The 20,340-nt window shown below is 35.4% G+C and overlaps 1 protein-coding gene and 2 pseudogenes across 1 annotated transcript in view; all 3 read left to right on the forward strand.

Annotated features, from left to right (window-relative positions):
- LOC145291516 (uncharacterized) overlaps positions 1-2,509 on the forward strand; it is a 553,800-nt gene extending 551,291 nt beyond the window's left edge. The window contains exon 3 of the mRNA XM_080137483.1: positions 2,411-2,509. Within this exon, the coding sequence (XP_079993609.1) occupies positions 2,411-2,492 (82 nt within the window). The 3' untranslated portion in view covers positions 2,493-2,509. The remainder of the gene's footprint in view (positions 1-2,410) is intronic.
- Positions 2,510-4,660: 2,151 nt separating this feature from the next.
- On the forward strand, positions 4,661-4,806 carry LOC145291744 (U2 spliceosomal RNA; annotated as a pseudogene).
- Positions 4,807-5,099: 293 nt separating this feature from the next.
- Positions 5,100-5,237, forward strand: LOC145291734 (U2 spliceosomal RNA; annotated as a pseudogene).
- Positions 5,238-20,340: the final 15,103 nt, after the last annotated feature.

The following is a 20,340-nucleotide window of genomic DNA, read 5'->3' on the forward strand; positions in this document are numbered from 1 at the left end:
TATTTTGCTATCCAACAAGTTACTTGATATTAAAGTTCTGAATTTTTTGGATGAGGGCTAATTATTTATATTACTTGAATTGATCGAACTATTGTTTTCATCTTGAGTGCTATTTCTGCAACTTTTCGGTTGGATTGTCCTTCGACCTTCATCAGTCATGTTGGTTGTTGTTTAGAAAAGAAAGGAGAAAAGTTACTTGCTCCATAGATATTTTCGTATTTCTGTGTTCCACCTTTTGGTCATTATTTCGAATCTGTGAGAAAAAAAATTGGTTCCCAAAGGGGAGGCAACTCTAATAAAGATTGACAGGGAGATTATTCCCCTCCCATTGCTGAAATTTTAAGGGTGTACAATATTTACATATTGAAATTGATATTTCATGTTCTAAGTCTATACTCACATTGTCACTGTTAGTTTTAGTATTATTAAAATGTTATTAGAGTTCTTGAGAGGTAGAGAAAGTATGAGTCATTTCAGCATCTGTCACACTATATGTTTAATTCTCAAATATATGTTTGTTTAGTATCATTAGAATAGGTTAGTGTTTAAGACAGACGGAGGAAAAATATTGGTTATTTGGGCCATTGTTATGAGACTGTGAGATAAACAGAAACTGATTGGTATATTTGATCCATTCGTTACTATAAAAGTTTGATATGCCTAAATGTATGCTTGTTTATTAGGGTTAGACTGGGCTAGTGTTCAGGAGAGGTGGAGAAAACTCATAGGTTATTTGAGCTATCTGTAAATATGTTTTATATATCTAATAGATGGCACAATCACATTAACACACAGATTCCCATCAGATCAGTGAAGTTAAGTGACATTGAGCCTGGCCATTACTAAATGGGTGACCATTTGGGAATACCAGACACTCTCTACTTATCTCGGCATTATTTCCACTTGTGCTGGATTTTTTTCTGCCATTAAATTCAAGCGGTGCTGATTCAGGAGAGGTGCGCTTGGGGTTGTGCAATCCTTGTTTCACAGTTACACTCACAGAAACATGTACAGAGGTTATCCATTGTTTTACAAGACTGAACGGAGGCCATGCTGATATGCCTAAATATATGTTTTTTTATATTAATAGACTGAGTTAGTGTTCAGGAGAGATGGAGAAAAATTATAGGTTGTTTGGATCATTCGTAGCTATAAAAGTCTGATTCTCATGAAAAAAAAATGCATATAGGAATTATTATAAGACTGGGCTAGTGTTCAGGAGAGATGGAGAAAATTATGGGTTAATTTATCTGTAGCTATAAAAGTCTGATTTACATAAATCTATACTTGTAGACATCTGGGGATACTAACCATTAAAATTGATTCTTTGAAATAAAAAGAACGCTCGTCTCTTCTTTCTAGTCGAACTAGTAGGCCGCCCGGCGTTACCCGGTCATAAAATACGCATAAATATTATATTTTAGTTAGTGTAGAAATCTTATGTATTATACATAGAAATACCGTAGGTATAAAACGTAACGTTAAATTTCTTTAAAAAAAAAATGAATAAAAAAAAACGAAAAAATTGGACCAATGCATTCAAGTATTATGCTTTTTCTAAACAGTTCACATCTTATTTATTTGGAATTCATTATTGAGATGCGTATTTATTTATTGTGAACTATTATCGTCATCTTTCTTAGTTGTTGTTTCACGATGTTCCAGGTGAGAATTGTCTGAATATAGCGTTTTCAATCCTACCCAAAGCCGGCCAGAGGCTTACTTGGCCAAAACGTGATGAGACAACAACTATGGATGGCAGTAATTGCTGAGAAGGCAATTAGGATATTCGGAGTTCCTATCCCGTCGCAGTTACCACCAGACAAAGACCAGAGGAATAGTTGGCCGAAACGTCGTGAAATAACAACTAATAAAAGATAAGAAGAATAGTCCACAGTAAATAAATTAGTTCACCTCTTGTAAGCAAAAAAATATTCGAGCTGAGATCGAAACCAAAACCAAAAAAATGAAGCAGGTATGATAACCATTAGACCATCTTGGCACGCTCTCTATATGGGGTTCCCAAACCTTCTTATTCTTAACATAAGTAATCAGTCATGTGAACGATTCACGCATGCGCATTAGTGGAACAGTTGGCAAAAAGATAAAAATCCGATCACCCGCACATATCAATTTTTCAATTTTGACCCCATTGCAGCTCTTTTTTTCGGATGAAAACCGATTAAAAAGTTTTCCACATGTCTGAATATCCTATGTATCAAATTTAATGTCTGTAGATAAAAGAATTCGTTGAGTTGACATTACACACACACACACACACACACACACACACACACACACATTCCTAGTTTTATAGATATATAGATTTACTCATTTAGTTTCAAATCGTCCTTCTTCACGGAATCCGATTCTGACTTAAAATTTAAATTACTTTTCTTTTTTATTTCAGTGAGGCTGGAAATGACCCTTTAAAGGAAAGAGTAATGGAAATTGATGACAGTTATTCGTCTAAATTAGTTTTATTAAATTAAATTGAAACAGTATGTAGACTTCAGAATGTTGTTAATTATTTTCTATTCATAGGACTTGTGTATAAATTTTTTTTTTTTTTTACACAGTGATCACCACTTATCAAGGACCGGAAGCCACTCAGGGATAAGGGCTATTGCAAGTACAGTACGTTAGTGTGGAGATTTGATGAAGTGTTTACTTAAGGGGGCGGTTCATTAGGAATTTGTAAATGTTGGACTTGAAGACATCCAAGTTATAGTCCGGTGGGAAGCAGGCAGACGGAACAGAGTTCCACAGGCGTGCAGTTCTAAGAAAGAAGCTTTGTTCATGGAATCCACGTTTTGACAGTTCCACAGGCGTGCAGTTCTAAGAAAGAAGCTTTGTTCATGGAATCCGCGTTTTGATTTAAAATATATATAGAAATCGCTCCAGAAAAAGCATGAAGCCACTTGATGTAAGAAACTAACAAGAACGAAAGATGATCATCATAATGGTAGGAGATGCCTCTTGGCCTTAGCCTTGAAAAGAGCAAGGCTATAGGCCGGAGGAAAACAGTCAGCAGGAAGGGAGTTCCACAAACTGGCAGTTCTTAGGGAAAAAAAAACTGCTAGCTGTATTACAATCAGGTATCAAAACAACAAATTAATGGCGACCAATAGATCGCTGAGATAAGCGAGCTGGAATAAAAGAAGCAGGGGATAAATTACATTATTCGGAAAAACACATGCCGTATTTATAGGGAAGACTGAGACTAGCAACATCACGTCTGTGAGAGACAATGTGCAGAGAAGAAAGTGTGAGGCCAACCAAATTACAGACACATTTCTGCATCTTATCAAGAACCCTTAAATGAGACGCCAGACTAAATATGGCAACAATTTTTCAATACTCGATCTGATAGTAGATTTGAAGAGATAGAGAATAACCTCAGGTGTGAGAAACTGTTTGCACCAATAGAGACAACCGACCTTACAAGAAGCAGAAAGAGCAATGTAGCTAATGTGTAAGCTTCAAGAGAAATTTGATAAGAAAGAAAGGAAGTTTCAGAGTCGATTTCTCCTCTAGAGCAAAGCTATCCATGAGACTCGGGATGTAAAGGGACACGGATACGATTTAATAAAATTATCCTTTTACAATTTTCTTAACACATATATCTACTCACAAATAACCCGGCATTGCCCGGTCATAAAATACGCTTAAATATGATATTTTCATTAATGCAGATATTGTATTCATTATTATATTATATTGGACCCAATATTTAGTAATGACTTTAAAAGTTAAAAAAAAAAAATGACTCATGCAAGAAGCGAAACCAAAACGTTTAGTTTACAATTTACTTTTTCTTTTGACGTTAATGCCTGCGCTATGAAGACATGTTTGCTGCAAGGCTAAAAATTAAGACATAAATTAATAGCTATTACGTTACGCATGCATATTCCTAATGCCGTCGTTCAACCTTCATTTGGAAAATTCCATTTTTTTAATTTTCACATTTTTGCACCGATTTTCACTGGCTAAAACCAAAATATAAAGTTTCTTCTATCTTTTAGGACCAACGCTTTGATGTACACTTGGCCTCAAGTGAAAGGAATATCCCTCGTCTTGAGGAAGCACTCTAATTTTACAGGCTTCAGGATCTGACCTTCACTTCTCATCTGAAACTGGAAGTTTAAGTTTAATGTAAACAGACATCTTCCTGCTTAACTCCCTGCATAGTACCCCTGCAAATTACGTCTCAGATAGTTGCCCCCTACATCAAAACGGCACTGGGTGAAAATGCAATAATATATATATATATATATATATATATATATATATATATATATATATATATATATATATCTTTAATACAAAGCTGAACGTCTGTGTGTGTGTCTGGTCACGAATAGCCTCCTATATGGTTGACTATTATAGAAAACTGATCACATATAATGATAGAAGATGTATCGAGACACAGGAATGGGTATCTTTGATTTGGCCAAGATCAAAGTGTAGTATCTGTTTCGGCAGATACTACACTTTTATACTACATATAAGACCTTGGTCAATGTAGGGGAAATCCTTCATACCAATTGTCACTATCCAGCTCCCCTACTCCCCGGGCAGTTGGTCCCCATTTCCCCTTCACTCCTCACATTAAAAATCGGCCTTGTGCCTAATTTGCTCGGTGGGGGAGCAAATAAATACCCTTTTCTTGGCCTTTTGGCCAAGATCAAAGTGTAGTATCTGTTCCGGCAGATGCTGCACTTAAGATGGTTTGTACCAGTCAATGGAGGGGAAACCCTCTATACTGGGACAATTATTATTTTTGGTAACCAGAGCCCCCCCTTTTTGCCTACTTTTAGGGGAGCTGGTTTTTACCTCACATTAAAAACGGCCTTGTGCCTAATTTGCTCAGTGGGGGAGCAAATAAATACCATCTGTTCCGGCAGATACTGCAAGCAAAGACCATATGTGGGGGCAACCCCACACATAAGACCTTGGTCCATGTAGGGGCAACCCTTCATACCAATTGTCAGTATCCAGCTCCCTACTCCCTGGGGAGTTGGTCCCCTTTTCCCCTTCACTCCTCACGTTAAAAATCGGCCTTGTGCCTAATTTGCTCGGCGGGGGAGGAAATAAATACCCTTTTCTTGGCCTTTTGGCCAAGATCAAAGTTTAGTATCTGTTCTTACTACATGCTGCACTTATGCATGTAACTTTGTGATGTAAAGTGGGGGATCACTTTTCTGTATTAATTTAATGTAAAATGATCACCCACTTTACAACCAGTCAGTCTCAAAGCCATTCAAGTCATTCTCCAAATCATTCAAGTTGTTTTTGAAGGATTCCAGTTACTTTTTAAGCATTCAAGTCAATCTTAAGTTCATTAAAGTCATTCTAAGTTATTTACTTTTTATTAATTTAAGTCATTTCAGCCCATTTTTCGATCATTTTAGTTTATTTTTAAGAATTTCATGTCAATCCTACATTCACGCATTCATTCATTACACGAGAGCACACGACTTGTTTAATATAGATCCACAGAATATTGTGATAAGTCTTTCAGTGTGAACAGGTATGGTATAATAAATTATGGGGTTTATCTATTTTATTTTTACTTTCATCATATTTTGCTTTGGTTTTGAAACCCCAAATCCGAAGCTATCTCTTTACAACCCTTCCTTTTCATAACCTATGATACTTTCATAAATCAGAGTCTATTTCTTGTAGGCTGTTTTTGAACCCAGTCAACGACGGGTACTTTTGCTAGTATATATATATATATATATATATATATAAATTCCTGCTCACATATACTTTTTTCATGATAAAGCTAGAAACCAGAATACGATTGAATCGAGCAATTGCATAGACAACGGACAATGCCAGACCCTAAGTGGGTTTCGATGTACTGCATCTCATCAGTGACGTGTTCCGACATAGGTGCGAACCCAATCGCTCGATTCCATCTAATTCTGTGTTCTAGCTTCATCATGAAAAAAAAGAAGGTATATATATATATATATATATATATATATATAATGACAAAAAGTTATTTTCCAAAATTCATGATGTTGACCATCTTATAATTTATTCCTTTAATTCAGTTGACTTATACAATTCTTGACAGTATCTGTTTTGTAGCACAAAATCAATCACTTAATTATTATATCAGTGAATCTATTTTGCCCTTAACTCATCAGAAGAAATAGCAAAAGCTCAGTCTGTCAGAAATTGAAATGTGATTTGGCATGGTAAAACTCCGAAAATTGAAAAAGAAGTTGCAGTTATCTTTATATATTTCCATTACGCCATATTGAATATATATATATATATATATATATATATATATATATATATATATATATATATATATATATATAATCTTAGCCCATTTTATATATATATATATATATATATATATATATATATATATATATATATATATATATATATATATATATATATATAAAATGGGCTAAGAAATTCAGACACACGTTTCCACCTCTTGGAAACATTTCAAATGAACTAGGAAAATGCTATTTTTACATCTCCAACACATTTTGAAAATAATTTCTGAAGAGGACGCTTCACAAAACGTCTGAAACGCGTTAAAAACGATTTCAATGATTTAAAAACATTATTACAACATAATTCTAAATGAAAAACCAAGACACAGAATAATAAAATAATGTTAATAAATACACAATGTTGGTGACCACCCTCCTTATTTATATATATATATATATATATATATATATATATATATATATATATATATATATATTACAAAGGAATAACCACTTATCAAGGCCCAGAGGTTACTCGAGGATAAGGGTTAAAGAGTGTACAGTGGTCAAAAGGACAATATCATAGTAATCGTTAGAAGTGTAAATGGAAAACTTATATCAACTTCGTTGAAAAGGTCACTGGATAAATGGTTGGATCATTCTTCTGCTCCAGAAAGTATCTCACTCTCAACACAATCCTCCACTTGGATCAGAGCCAAATACGTCGGAAGATGGCGTTTTCTTGCCACATCTAAGGAAAACCTGCTCAGAGCACCCTTTCCGTCCTTGACAGAGTACAAAACCGTCTTTGAAATCTAGTTGGTGATATCCTTTTCTTGTCCCTACTACCTCTTTCTCAAGAAACGTTGCGAGTCTATTTCTGCTGTATCGTTATTTTCATGGCACGTGCCCGACTGAGCTTCAATCTCCGCTTCCCCTTTAAAACATTCACAAGGAGAACTCGTTTGGCTACAACCACTGCCAACAATTGATTTTACTCTCTATTTGTGCCTAAAACTAAATGACAATCCCAATGATCAAAATTTCTTTCTCAGAACTACTCACCTGTTGAACACAATAACGCTAGGCTGCCTATACCTGACTACAACATGGTCGTTTTCAAGTCTAATGTAAACAAGTTCTTGCTGAGCTGTTATATTAAATAACCAAATTATAGCAAATTTGTACTATTACTGATCACCACAGTATTTTCTCGTCGGTCATCTAACACTTATTAACCATTATCCTCGCGTGGGTTTTGCCTCTTCATAAGCAGTGAACCTCCCCCCCATAAAAATAAAAATAAAGATGAATTATAAAATCTAGCTTTATGATTTAATTCGTCAGTAATGTGTTGGTATATCCGCCTTTTTTCATTTTACTCTATCTGAATGTTGCACAATTCTGTGCACTTTTGTGTTTGAAAGAAATAAAACATTGAAGAGAAAAAGACGTAAAATAATAAATAAAAAAATGATGCACGTTTATGAGAAAGAACTTTGATTATTGGCCCTTGAATGTTCCACTTTATATCTAAGCAAAAATAAATAAAGGACACCAAGAAATTGCAATTTATTCTTTCATTACTGAACTAATTGTATTTCCTTGTATTCGTTGTCTTCTGCGATTTAATTATGGCTAAAGTAATGAACAATAAAAGAAAAAAAAACAGTTTATAACAAAATGAGAAATGTTTCTGAAGTAAGAAGAGAACATACCCCTACACACACACACACACACACACACACACACACACACACACACACACACACACACACACACACACACACCGTTACCTGTAATCAATGTGTTTCTTTGAACTTGTCTTCGCCTCAAAATTGTCAATATTGATCTAAAATATTTAATTACACATGATGTTAAAGCATAAAGAGAGAAAATCGTGATGTTTTAGTGCACTTTTAAAATCGGAGGTTTTCAGTATGCTTTTCTGTATATATATATATATATATATTTTGTATATTTCCTAATACGGAAAAGAAAGGAAACACATTTTTAAATACTTACAAATAAATATTACATAGCAATGGTAAAGACATACCGGTACAATCCCAAAAAAGATGCACATCTGTGCATTTGTCGAAAATCAAATGAGTTTGTTAACAGAAAACGGGACCGGAAAAGAAAACTCTCATATACGAGTTTTTCTAGTCCTTACTGATATGCAATTTTAAGCCTTGGCCTGCCTTGATAGAGTTCAAAATAGACTTCGTAGCCTCGTAGGAGATGTCCTTTTCTCTTCCTTACAACCTTTATCTCACAGAAGAGATGTTGCGAGATTGTCTCTGATGTATCGTTATTTTCATGGAAAGTGTTCGAATGAGCTTCAATCTATGGTCCCCCCTCGCGAAACTTTCACAAGAAACACTCATCTAGCTGTAAACACTATCAATAATTCCTCCCACTCTTTATCTGTGCCTAAACCTAAACGTAGATTCCATGAACAAAGCTTCTTTCTTAGAACTGCACGCCTGTGGAATTGTCTTCCGTTTTCCTGCTTTCCGGCTGACTACAATATGGTTGTCTTCAAGTCTAACGTAAATAAGTTCTTGATGAGCCGTTCCATATAAGTTATCAACTTTACCAAATTTTCATTACTAATGATTACTATAATGTCCAATTTCTACTGTACACTCTTTAACCTTTATCCTTGAGTGGCCTCTTGGCCTTGATAATGTGGTGATGCCTATGTAAAAAAAAAAAAAGTGAGAAATGGTTTACTTTATGACCGCTTTTCCGAATTCATAACGTAAGCTGGCATCTAGCAGACTATTCATCGTTTATCAAACTGTCATAAACAATATTTTAAATTTATTTTAGACGGGTTCAACCCTGTATAAATGATTGCACTGTAAAAATGATTACATAAATGTTCGAATAATTTGATGGTTGCCAGTAAAATGTCCATAATAGATATCAAATAAAAAATATTTTTTTATTTGACATTTAATTTCCATTTAACATAATAAAAGAAGATTTTAAAAACTTTTAGTTATAAAATTTTTTCTGAAAATGATTTTATGTGCATTTAAAAAACAAAATTAATTCTATATATTTAATTAAAAAAAGAATACCAGAGAAGTTTTATAGATTTTAATTATCAAATTTTTCCTGAAGATGATTTTATGCGACTTAAAAATAATTTTTATTTGATATTCAATTTTCATTAAAATGGAACACTTACATCAAGTCTGTTGCCAAGGTCACTGGAGGGATGGTGGGATCCTTCTACCGCTCCGGAGGATATCTCACTACTGATGCAATTCTCTATCTGTATAAAAGCCAAGTACGTCCAAGGATGGAGTACTGTTGCCATATCTGGGAAGGAGCTGCCAAAAACAGCCTATCCTGCCTTGACAGAGTACAAAATAGACTTTGTGGCTTGGTGGGGGATGCCCTTTTCTCTGCCCTGCAACCTCTCTCCCACAGAAGAGACGTTGCGAGCCTATCCTTGTTTTATCGTTATTTCCATGGCAGGTGCTCGTCTGTGCTCCGGTCTCTGGTCCCCCCTCGCCAATCTTTCACGAAGGACACCCGTCTAGCTGAATCCACTGTGAAAAATTTCCCCCACTCTATATCTGTGCCTAATCAAAACGCGGATTCCATGAACAAAGCTTCTTTCTTGGAACTGCACGCCTGTGGAACTCTGTTCCGTCTGCCTGCTTCCCACCGGACTACAACTTGGATGTGTTCAAGTCCAACGTTAACAAATTCCTAATGAACCGCCCCCTTAAGTAAACACTTCATCAAATCTCCACACTAACGTAATGTACTTGCAATAACCCTTATCCCTGAGTGGCTTCCGGGCCTTGATAATGGTGATCACTGTGTAAAAAAAAATTTTAAATGATACTACGAAATTTTAATAAATTTTTATCATAAAATCTTACATGAAAAACGTATGTAACAATTAAAAAAAAAAAACTTATGATTGTCTGGTACAGAAGAAAGAATCTACTCTTGATGGTTTTCTTTAACGTTGATATTCAGAAATGATTTCCCTGATAAAATTGTCTTGAGATTGGTATATTTAGTGATGACACCACGCTCTATAGCAGACTTGAGGGGAAAACGAATGAACACGTATCCAAGGCAATGACGGAAACTCTAGAGGAAGACCTCCAGTCTATAGTGGAATGGGGACAAAAATGGATCTTAATATTCAATGCTTCCTTTAATAAGTACAAGGAGCCTTCTCAAACACTAATAGCCATTGCTAAAGATACATTACCTGAAAGTACTTTGTTTAAACTCCTCAGCCTAACGTTCACGGGGAACGTGTGTTGGAACAGATACATTGAGGGCATATCCAAGGCTGCTGTAAAGATGGTGAGGTCTCTCTACTACAAGTTACTTATTCCTGCGAGTGCAAGAGTACTACAAAGCCACCATTCGCCCATGTATGGAGTATTGTTGTCACATTTATGCTGGTGAATCTGCTACTAGTCCCTCATTCATAGACAGGGCTCAAAAGAGAGTCGCCAACCTAATAGGTCCCGCACTGTCAACTAGGCTTCAACTGCTGCCTTATCCCTCTGCCTGTTTTACAAGTATTTTAATGGTAGGTGCTCCGACGAACTACAAGCCCTTATACCCCCTCGATGTAATTACTCCCTGACAAACCCGACAAGCACTCTATACAGTAAAGATTCCCAGATGTAAGAAAGACTTCTACTCTAATAGTTTTTACCTAGGACTGATAGACTTTGGAATTTCCTTCCTGGTTCCTGCTTCCCTGACTGTACTGACATGCAGAAGTTTAAGTGTAATGTAAATAGACATCTTGCTGCTCAACTCCCTACATACGATGGGCGTGCAATAAGTAATGCCCCTGACTCACTTCCAATTATCTGATCTAGCTGAAATTTTGCATGTGCAATGAGTTATATCTCACGAGTTATGTATAAAATTACAGCTCTGAACTAATTCTGGTTACTGTTTTACAGGTGTTTGAACTGAGTCAGGTGTGAAATAGAGCCTGTTGAATGTCGAGCAGTGATCCGGTTTTTGTATTTGAAAGGACGCACACCACAGGAGACTTTTGATGAAATGAAAGATAATGCGCCATCATATGACCTTGTAAAATGCTGGCATCATGAATTCAAACATGGCCGGAAGTCTGTGGAAACAGCTCCCAGACCTGGTCGCCCCACCTTCTGCCATTGATGAGGCATCTGTCCGTCAAATTGAGGCTGACATTTTGGAAGATCGGCGCATTACTATTCGGCAAATAGCCCAAGATGTCAAGATTAGTATAGTGTCTGTGGAAACTATCATTCATGACCATTTGCATATGCATAAGGTGTCTGCCAGATGGATTCCCAGGTTGCTTACACCATTCCAGAGGTAAGAGCACGTCGAGTGCTTCAGGATTATTTTGGAGATGTGCCAAGAAGATAAGTCAAAGTTTTTCAAAAGACTGATTACACAGGATGAAATCTGGGTCCATCACTATCATCCAGAGACCAAAACCCAGTCAATGAAGTGGAAACACTTGGACTCACCACCTCCAAAGCAGCTAAGGGTGCAGCCCTCCACTGGCAAAGTCATGCTCACAGTCTTCTGGGACCAGGACGGAATAGTGAGATTTCCTGGCAAAGGGTACCACAGTTACAGGAGTATATTATGCTTCACTTTTGAGGAAATTAAGGGAAGCTATCAAAATCAAGAGGTGGGGCAAGATCAGCAAAGGTAACCTCCAGGAGAACGCTCCGGTCCACAACTCGCATGTCGCCAGATCAGAAGCACGGGCATGTGGTTATGAAATTCTCCCCCATCCCCCTACTCTCCTGACCTGGCACCCTCTGACTTTCACTTTTCCCAGCCATGAAGTTGTTTTTTAAAGGAAAGCGTTTTCCAGATGATGCAGCCTTGATTTCTGAAGTCACGTCGTGGTTGGAGGACCAACCTGGGGTGTTCTACAAAAGCGGTCTCCAGAGCTGCATCAAACGATGGGAGAAATGCATAACTCTGGGTGGTTCCTATGTAGAGAAAGACTAATAACTGTGACAAGTTTCGTTGCTCTACTTCTATGGGAAGTGGGTCATGGGCATTACTTATTGCACGCCCCTCGTAGTACTCCTGCAAATTATGTCTCAGATAGGAGCCGCCTACATCAAAATGGCACTCTGCCTTGTTTTGGGTAAAAATGCAATAAAATATATGTATATACATACATTAATTCACTGTTTGAAGCTATTTTCATTCAACTTGTTTTCGATGCACACGATTGTGGAGGGAATGATAACATCAAACTAAATGACAAAATCGATCCATAAAAAAAAAATGTTTTCTTGATGGCAGACAGCGAATTCAGAGAAATATCCAAATATACATTTAAGTATGCAATCTGAAAATAAGCACGTATCAGTATCAGGAAACCTTGTTTAACAAGGGAGCAAGATTAGTACTTAATTGGACATTCTGATCTTGGTAGTGAGACAAAGGAAATTCATGCATGAGATAATTGTTGGGCTTAGCTTAAGTATCAAATAGGTGGCTTCTAGCGTATGGCACCAGTATGCAAACATCTATTATGTTTGTTGTTTCTTTGTTATTTATTTTTTCTAAAATCCGATTGCTGCATCGGAAAGGCCAGTTAAAAATACATAATATACTTTGTTATTTTCTTTAATTTAATCCCTTTTTTAGAATTTATTAGACAAAATTTAACTTTTATTTTACCGTGCCAATAAATATGATCATCACTGTATGTTAACTTTGTGACGGATCCGTATTTTCAAATCATCATATCATAAGAATTCAAAGATTATATTGTTGGTATTGGTTTTCCTGATATTTTTCTAGTTAGAATTATTTCTAGAAAGACATCAGGTACTTACAGAGAGGGATCACATAAAGTTTGCCAACATTGAATGACAATGATTTTTGTAGAACGAACTGGATTCGAACTTGGGACACTCAGGTTTTTAGTCCAAATTGACGTTTCCTCCCGGTTTTTTATTATAGAGTTTTTCTCTCGCATCCTATCTTGAAAAGAAGGAAATAAAAGAAAAACTGAAGATTAAGGAGGTGCCACATCTCTTCAGTGATGGCGGAAACAGTGATGCATTATGGGTGAATGGTTGAGATATAGAAGGCGAAGAAGAATAAAATGTCTGATTAGTGTTAGATTGTCATTAACTGCGGCGAAAAAGAAAGGAAAAGGGTGTTGTTTGTGCTTTTTTAGAGGTGTAAGTTACATCTCGATGGGAACTGTCTTTTTGTTGTTGTTTTGCAACATTCATGACTTTCTTATATTGTTTGTTTTCTATTTTTTTTATATCCACACCTTCACCCATTTTCTTGCAGTGAAAACATTTTTCCATCAGTGTATGCGTCAAGGACAAATGTTACTCAGACTTAGGAACCTCTGTATCCTTTGACGCATGAGATGGTCAAAATATACCATCGTTTTCCATCTGAAGCCAGATCAACAATCTGCTTCCAGTTTCTTCCCATTGCAATCACATTTGTTGCTTTAAGTTCATTTGTGGCTACTTAAAAATAAGGGTTAATCAGTGCAAGATGATAGTGTAGTAATCGTTAATGGTGTAAATTAGGTAGAATTTGATTATTTATGGGGATGGCTCAACAAGAACTTGTTTACATTGGATTTGAAGGCTACTATGTTGCATTCAACCGGGAAGCAGGTCAGCAGAACAGTTTTCCACAAGCAGGCAGTTCTGAGAAAATCTTTGTTCATGGAATCTGTGTTTAGATTTGAGCACAGATAGAGAGTGGGGAAACTCATATATAGACTACTTGTAGCTAATTGAGTGTTTTTTTTTTTTAAGTTTAGCAGAGAACCATATATTGGAGTTAAGTCGAGCACTTGCCATGAAAATAATGATAGAGCAGAGAATGCTCACAACATTTATTCTTTGGGAAAGAGGTCGTAGGAAAGAGAAAAGGGCATCACCTACTCGGTTTCAAAAAGGGTTTTGAACTCTATCAAGGCTGGATAAGGTGGCAATAGTACTCCATTTTAAGTCATACCTGGTTCTTATACAGATAGAGAATTGCATTGAAAGTGAGATACCTTCTGGAGTGGTAGAGTGATCCAACCATTTTTCTAGCGAACTTGGCAACAGATTTGATGTATGTGTTCCATTTCAGATCAGGAGTGAAGGTCAGTCCCAGAAGCTTGTCAAGACATGAAGCTTCACCAAGATGAGAGCCATTCATTTCAATTGGGGCATGTTGGAGGTCAGAGTTATTCTTTTGGTATCAACGGTCAATTGGGAGTATTGGTAATTCTCTATGGGACCAATCTTAGGATATGTCCAAGCCAACTTAAACAGTGTTTGCAGATTATTGGGGATACTACCTGTTGGTTGTGCGGTATGTAATTTCTTGGTTAGTAATTCACTTGCTTTATTGGATCCCTAGAATCTTTCTAAGGCATTTGGAATCAAACACATCTAATTTCTTCTCTAAGGTGATTTTCAGATACGATAAATGTTGACCTTTTTATTTTGGATCAATTTTCAGTTCACATCTAAAAAGAAATATGAACATATCAGCGAATCATTTAAATTACGTAATCACTCTCATAACAGTGTTGAATAATATGAGTTTGGTCAATCAAGTTGCGCCCGTGAAATAAGAGTTCGACGGGTTCGATGATTTCTGTTTTCCGGTGAGCTCAATATTTTGAGTTGAGAACTTCGTCCGTGTCCGGCTTCTATTAGTCAGCGGCTTGTGTGTATGTCATTAGTGGGCGCCTATTCACTCTAAAAGTCCATATTTCTTCATTTTCTCCTACTTAAGTCCCGCTCCCACTTGCTTGTTTCCACATCTCTAACTGAATATATGTTTTTTGTTTGGCCAATCAACTCACAGCACCACCATATCATCTACATTAAGGACTCGCCTGGCTACAACCACAGCAGAGAAATCACTTTTTTTTCTCTTTCTTTCTCTCTTTCTCTCTCACCTTCTGTCAAAACAGAACTTCCATGAACAAAGTTTCTTTCCAAGTATATCCCATCTGTGGAACAAGCTATCACGAAGTTGCTTTCCAACTGACTACAACATGGTCGTCTTCATGTCCACTTAATATCAGTTAAAATAACATGTTTAGTGGAAAGTATAGCGATAGGTTCTCCTCTCACTAAGTAAAATAAAATAAGAGAATCAGTTGGAAAAGTTTACGTATGTAATTCTTGCTGTTTTCCTCCAGCCATTCCCGACTTGATTTTAATGGAAATTGTCTACTTCTTTTGCTAACATATTCGATGCTAGGCGGTGCTTTATTAGTATGACTATTTGAAAAGTCTACTAACGAATAACGTTGACGTTTATTACTATTATTATTTTTTTGCAAAAGAAAGCGTGGCCAGACATTCGTTCAAAATTGGAGAATGCGCTTATTTTGAGAAAAATAGCAAGCAAATCACAAACCGCAAATTGACATCAACAAATTTCAATAATAATAATCTATATATTAATAAGATAACGTATGTATTATTTATTTTGTGTGTCAGCTTACATTCGAGTGACTGTCGTTTAATTGTTATGGACTTTCATTTCTTGTAATGAATAATTTTATTAAGAGTTTTGTTTTCGCTTTCGATTATAGCTGATGGCACTCCAGCATCTATTTTTTTTATAAATAATTTTAGCAAGAATTCTTCATGTTTTGGTTTCGGTTTCGATTATAGCTGAAGGACCTCAAGTGTATATATATATATATATATATATATATATATATATATATATATATATATATATATATATATATATATATATAAAAGTTTTGGTTTCGGTTTTAATTCAAGTTGACGCACCCAAGTTATATGGATATATTTTTTTATTTTTGAAATTGCAACTTTATAATATATAAAAATCGATAGAACATTAACTCTATAATAATATATACGAAATATGCAAGGATTAAAATATCATATTTAAGCGTACTTTATCACCCGGCTACGCCGGGCGTCCCTGCCAGCTTAGATAAATACGTTTACAGTTTTAACGAAAGAGCTACAATCATATCAGAGCGTCTCCATTTACGCTGAACATCTACAGACTGTCAACATCAATATATTTACATATGAATCAGTCCTCTGTGGAATTTCCACAGGTGCCGCTAGTCTATATATTAATACGCCAGCGTTTATACGATAATAATAATAATAATGATAATAATAATAATAATAATAATAATAATAATAATAATGATGATGATGTAAGCGATTACTTGTTGAGCTGCAATTTTAGATCATGAATTACTCATAAGTAATCGTTTACTCATTCCACGCATTTGGTTCTAATTTTTTTAGGATAGCATCGACGTTCCACTGACAATTACTTAAACTCTTATTCTCCACCCAGGCCTTCATCAATTGTGATCTATTAATAACAAATAATAATAATAATAATAATAATAATAATAATAATAATAATAATAATAATAATAACAACATTTTCAACATTTATCTATAAGAAGCCAAGGTGACCTTGAAAATATTCATTTTATAGAACTTTTTAGGCAATACATAATTGTTGGGTTATTCTTTCTATGAGCGTTACTGTACTTAATATATCCAAGTTGAACTATAAAAAGTGAATTTTCGCACACAAATAAAAAAAAAAATTCTTCACCATAAAACAACAACAACAACAACAAAACAAAAAAAAACAAGTAATAAAAAATAATAAAATAGGTAAGCAGGGAGGGTGGCGAGTTTAAAACTATTTTTGAAGAACAATTGTACCTATTGATTGAAATTAAGCTTAGAGTATTCTTTTCTCTTTAAAAAGAAAAAAAACTGAACAGGGCATTCCAATTGAAGTTACTTCTTGTCGATTTTTCATGTTAACGTAATTGGCTTCACCTTAAATATAGAAAGTTATTTTAATTATGATTGCCATCTGATCCTGCAAAAAGTTGAAAACTGCAGTTAAAAAAAAAAGCAACAACTTTTCATCCTTACAAGCTTATTTCCAGTTGTTTTAATTAACCTCGGTTGGTTTAATATGAGCTTACTACACAATATGTTCATCTTCCTCTAACGCTGGGAAGATGTGACACACGGTCATGAAAATAAAATTTGAAAATGGCTTCTGAAGAGCACTGACCTGCAAAATATGCCTGAATAATCCGATCAACATTCCTCTGTATAGGCGCCTCTGGCAATAATATAGCAATAAACTAATCCCTTTTCTAAGGTTAAGAAGACAAAGTCTGAGAGGCTGGGACCCTAGAACAGCACAGAATCATATGGACCATACCTCAGAATGAGCTATTGCAACAATGGTGGTTTTGAAGCCTGGCAAAAACCTCGGTTGAAACTTACGTCACAATGTCCCTACTCATTTGTCTCCTCACAAGAGCTGATTTTAATACGAAGTTGGTTTGAAGGTAAAATTCAGCTCCTTAAAAAGTAGGTCCTTTGGATTGGGATAAAAAGATCGGAGCATTGGTGGTAAAGGAGAGATGACAATAGTATCTTGTTAGCTTTAACACCTCTAAAACCAAGCTTCTCTCCTTTCACGATTAGTGCTAGAATACCAAGTTTTACCTCAGTTGAAATGTATAGCTCTCGCTTTGACGTTTCAAATCAAATGTGTGGCTACATTTGCTGTAAAAATAGTTGGACTTTTTTCTCCTTCAAAAAATCTTTAGAAATTTTAGAATAATTTAATCAGAAAGACAAAACAGTTTAGAAAATTGCTTTAAAATTCTATTAAGTATGAGCTCTTCAAGAATTCTATAAAATGGTATAATAAAGTATTATTTACTTAATCTTGCAAATAGGAATTAATAAATTTAGTGTGGTTTAAACACGTGCACGTTGAGCTTCTGTTCATTCTTCTTTCTGTGACTGAAATAAGAAAAACAATGAAAATAAGAACAACAAATAACTCCATTAATTGCTCTCTGGAATTTCATTAATTTACTTCTTATAATATTGGATTGGCCAAAAAGATCGTTCGTTTTTTTATGTCATTTTTCCAGCATACTAAAGATCGTTTTATATAGTTATCCTTCAAATTCTGTTGAGAATGTTTGCAGCAATGTATAATAAGCCTTTTTGCAGCAACACCTTTAACATTTAGAAACCAAGGACAGGGTATAATAAGACATGTTGACATTTATGTCTCTTAGTTTCGTTCCATTTTTTCCTTTTGTAGCTGTAATAATAAATGGTATAGCTGGAAATATTTTCTCAATTATTAAATCATTCCTCTCTAATAGGTTCATAAGAGTAGTAGTTGAGGGGCAAAAATCAGAAGCTCACAGTATTAATGCTGGTGTCCATCAGGGGTCCATCCTGGGCCCAACTCTTTTCCTGATCTATTTATTAGACAAAGAAAAATATGCCCATTTTTCTTTATTTATTTACTTTGGTGTGGTATTTCTTTATTTACTTTGGTGTGGTATTTGTCCTGGATGAAAAGAATCTATAGAACATCAAATTCACATGTCCCTAAACGCATGTATATCTCGATCAGGAGGGTGTAACAGTGGCTAAGTTGTTAACAAACGGACTGCAAACCTGAGTGTCAAGTTCAACTCTAGTTCTTTCTACAGAAACATTTTCATCAAACCCAGACTTGACCTTGTGTGTAACTTTCTGGAAAAGTGCTAAATTAATACCCCGATGTGGTCAGATAACATACCGTGCTTAACATTCTCAAATGGACACCAATCTAATACTGACCAGGCTCAACGTTGCTTAACTTTGGTGATTTAATGAGAACCGTTGTGTTACCGTAATTATGCCATTCATATTATTTGGATTCTTCAGACTACTAATCCCATATTGAGTGTTATTTTCACGATGTTTCAGTCGATGTAACCTTTGACCTTCTTCAGGTGTATTTTGTTGAGCTCGAATCTTTTTGTCAAACTCGAGAATCTTTCAGTTGAACTTTGGAATGTGCACAGAATTTTGAACAGAATCCTTTATTTAATTCATGCTTTCATTTTGTCAGTTATAACTGATAATTCGTCATTGTATCTTTGAGTGTTGCTCGCTCTGAGTCCACAAGGAACCGTAATGTAGTGGATAAATTACTTGGTAAAATTCAGTTGTAAAGTTACACTTTTCTGGAGGTTGAAGGTTCAAACCTGAGTGCAGGCGACACTCAGAAATACAATTACTAATTACTTAGGATTTCTACCCAGTCATAGCTGATGGAATGAAAGCATGCTACCTCCGTAGATGAAATAAAGGAATGCAAATTGCCAAGTTTGATAGAAAGATTTCCGATTCAACAGAAAGATTTCTGAGTTCAACAGAAAGATTTCTGAGTTCAACAGAAAGATTTCTGAGTTCAACATAAAGATTTCCGAGTTCAACAGAAAGATTTCTGAGTTCAACAGAAAGATTTCTGAGTTCAACAGAAAGATTTCCGAGTTCAACATAAAGATTTCCGAGTTCAACATAAAGATTTCCGAGTTCAACATAAAGATTTCCGAGTTCAACATAAAGATTTCCGAGTTCAACAGAAAGATTTCCGAGTTCAACATAAAGATTTCTGAGTTCAACATAAAGATTTCCGAGTTCAACATAAAGATTTCCGAGTTCAACATAAAGATTTCCGAGTTCAACAGAAAGATTTCCGAGTTCAACATAAAGATTTCCGAGTTCAACATAAAGATTTCCGAGTTCAACAGAAAGATTTCCGAGTTCAACAGAAAGATTTCCGAGTTCAACATAAAGATTTCCGAGTTCAACATAAAGATTTCCGAGTTCAACAGAAAGATTTCTGAGTTCAACAGAAAGATTTCCGAGTTCAACATAAAGATTTCCGAGTTCAACAGAAAGATTTCCGAGTTCAACAGAAAGATTTCTGAGTTCAACAGAAAGATTTCTGAGTTCAACATAAAGATTTCCGAGTTCAACATAAAGATTTCCGAGTTCAACAGAAAGATTTCTGAGTTCAACATAAAGATTTCTGAGTTCAACAGAAAGATTTCTGAGTTCAACATAAAGATTTCCGAGTTCAACATAAAGATTTCCGAGTTCAACAGAAAGATTTCCGAGTTCAACATAAAGATCTCCGAGTTCAACAGAAAGATTTCCGAGTTCAACAGAAAGATTTCTGAGTTCAACAT

Source organism: Euprymna scolopes, chromosome 12 (genome assembly GCF_053919585.1).
Source record: "Euprymna scolopes isolate OS-2025 chromosome 12, ASM5391958v1, whole genome shotgun sequence".
In the NCBI taxonomy this organism is placed as follows: Eukaryota; Metazoa; Mollusca; class Cephalopoda; order Sepiida; family Sepiolidae; genus Euprymna; species Euprymna scolopes.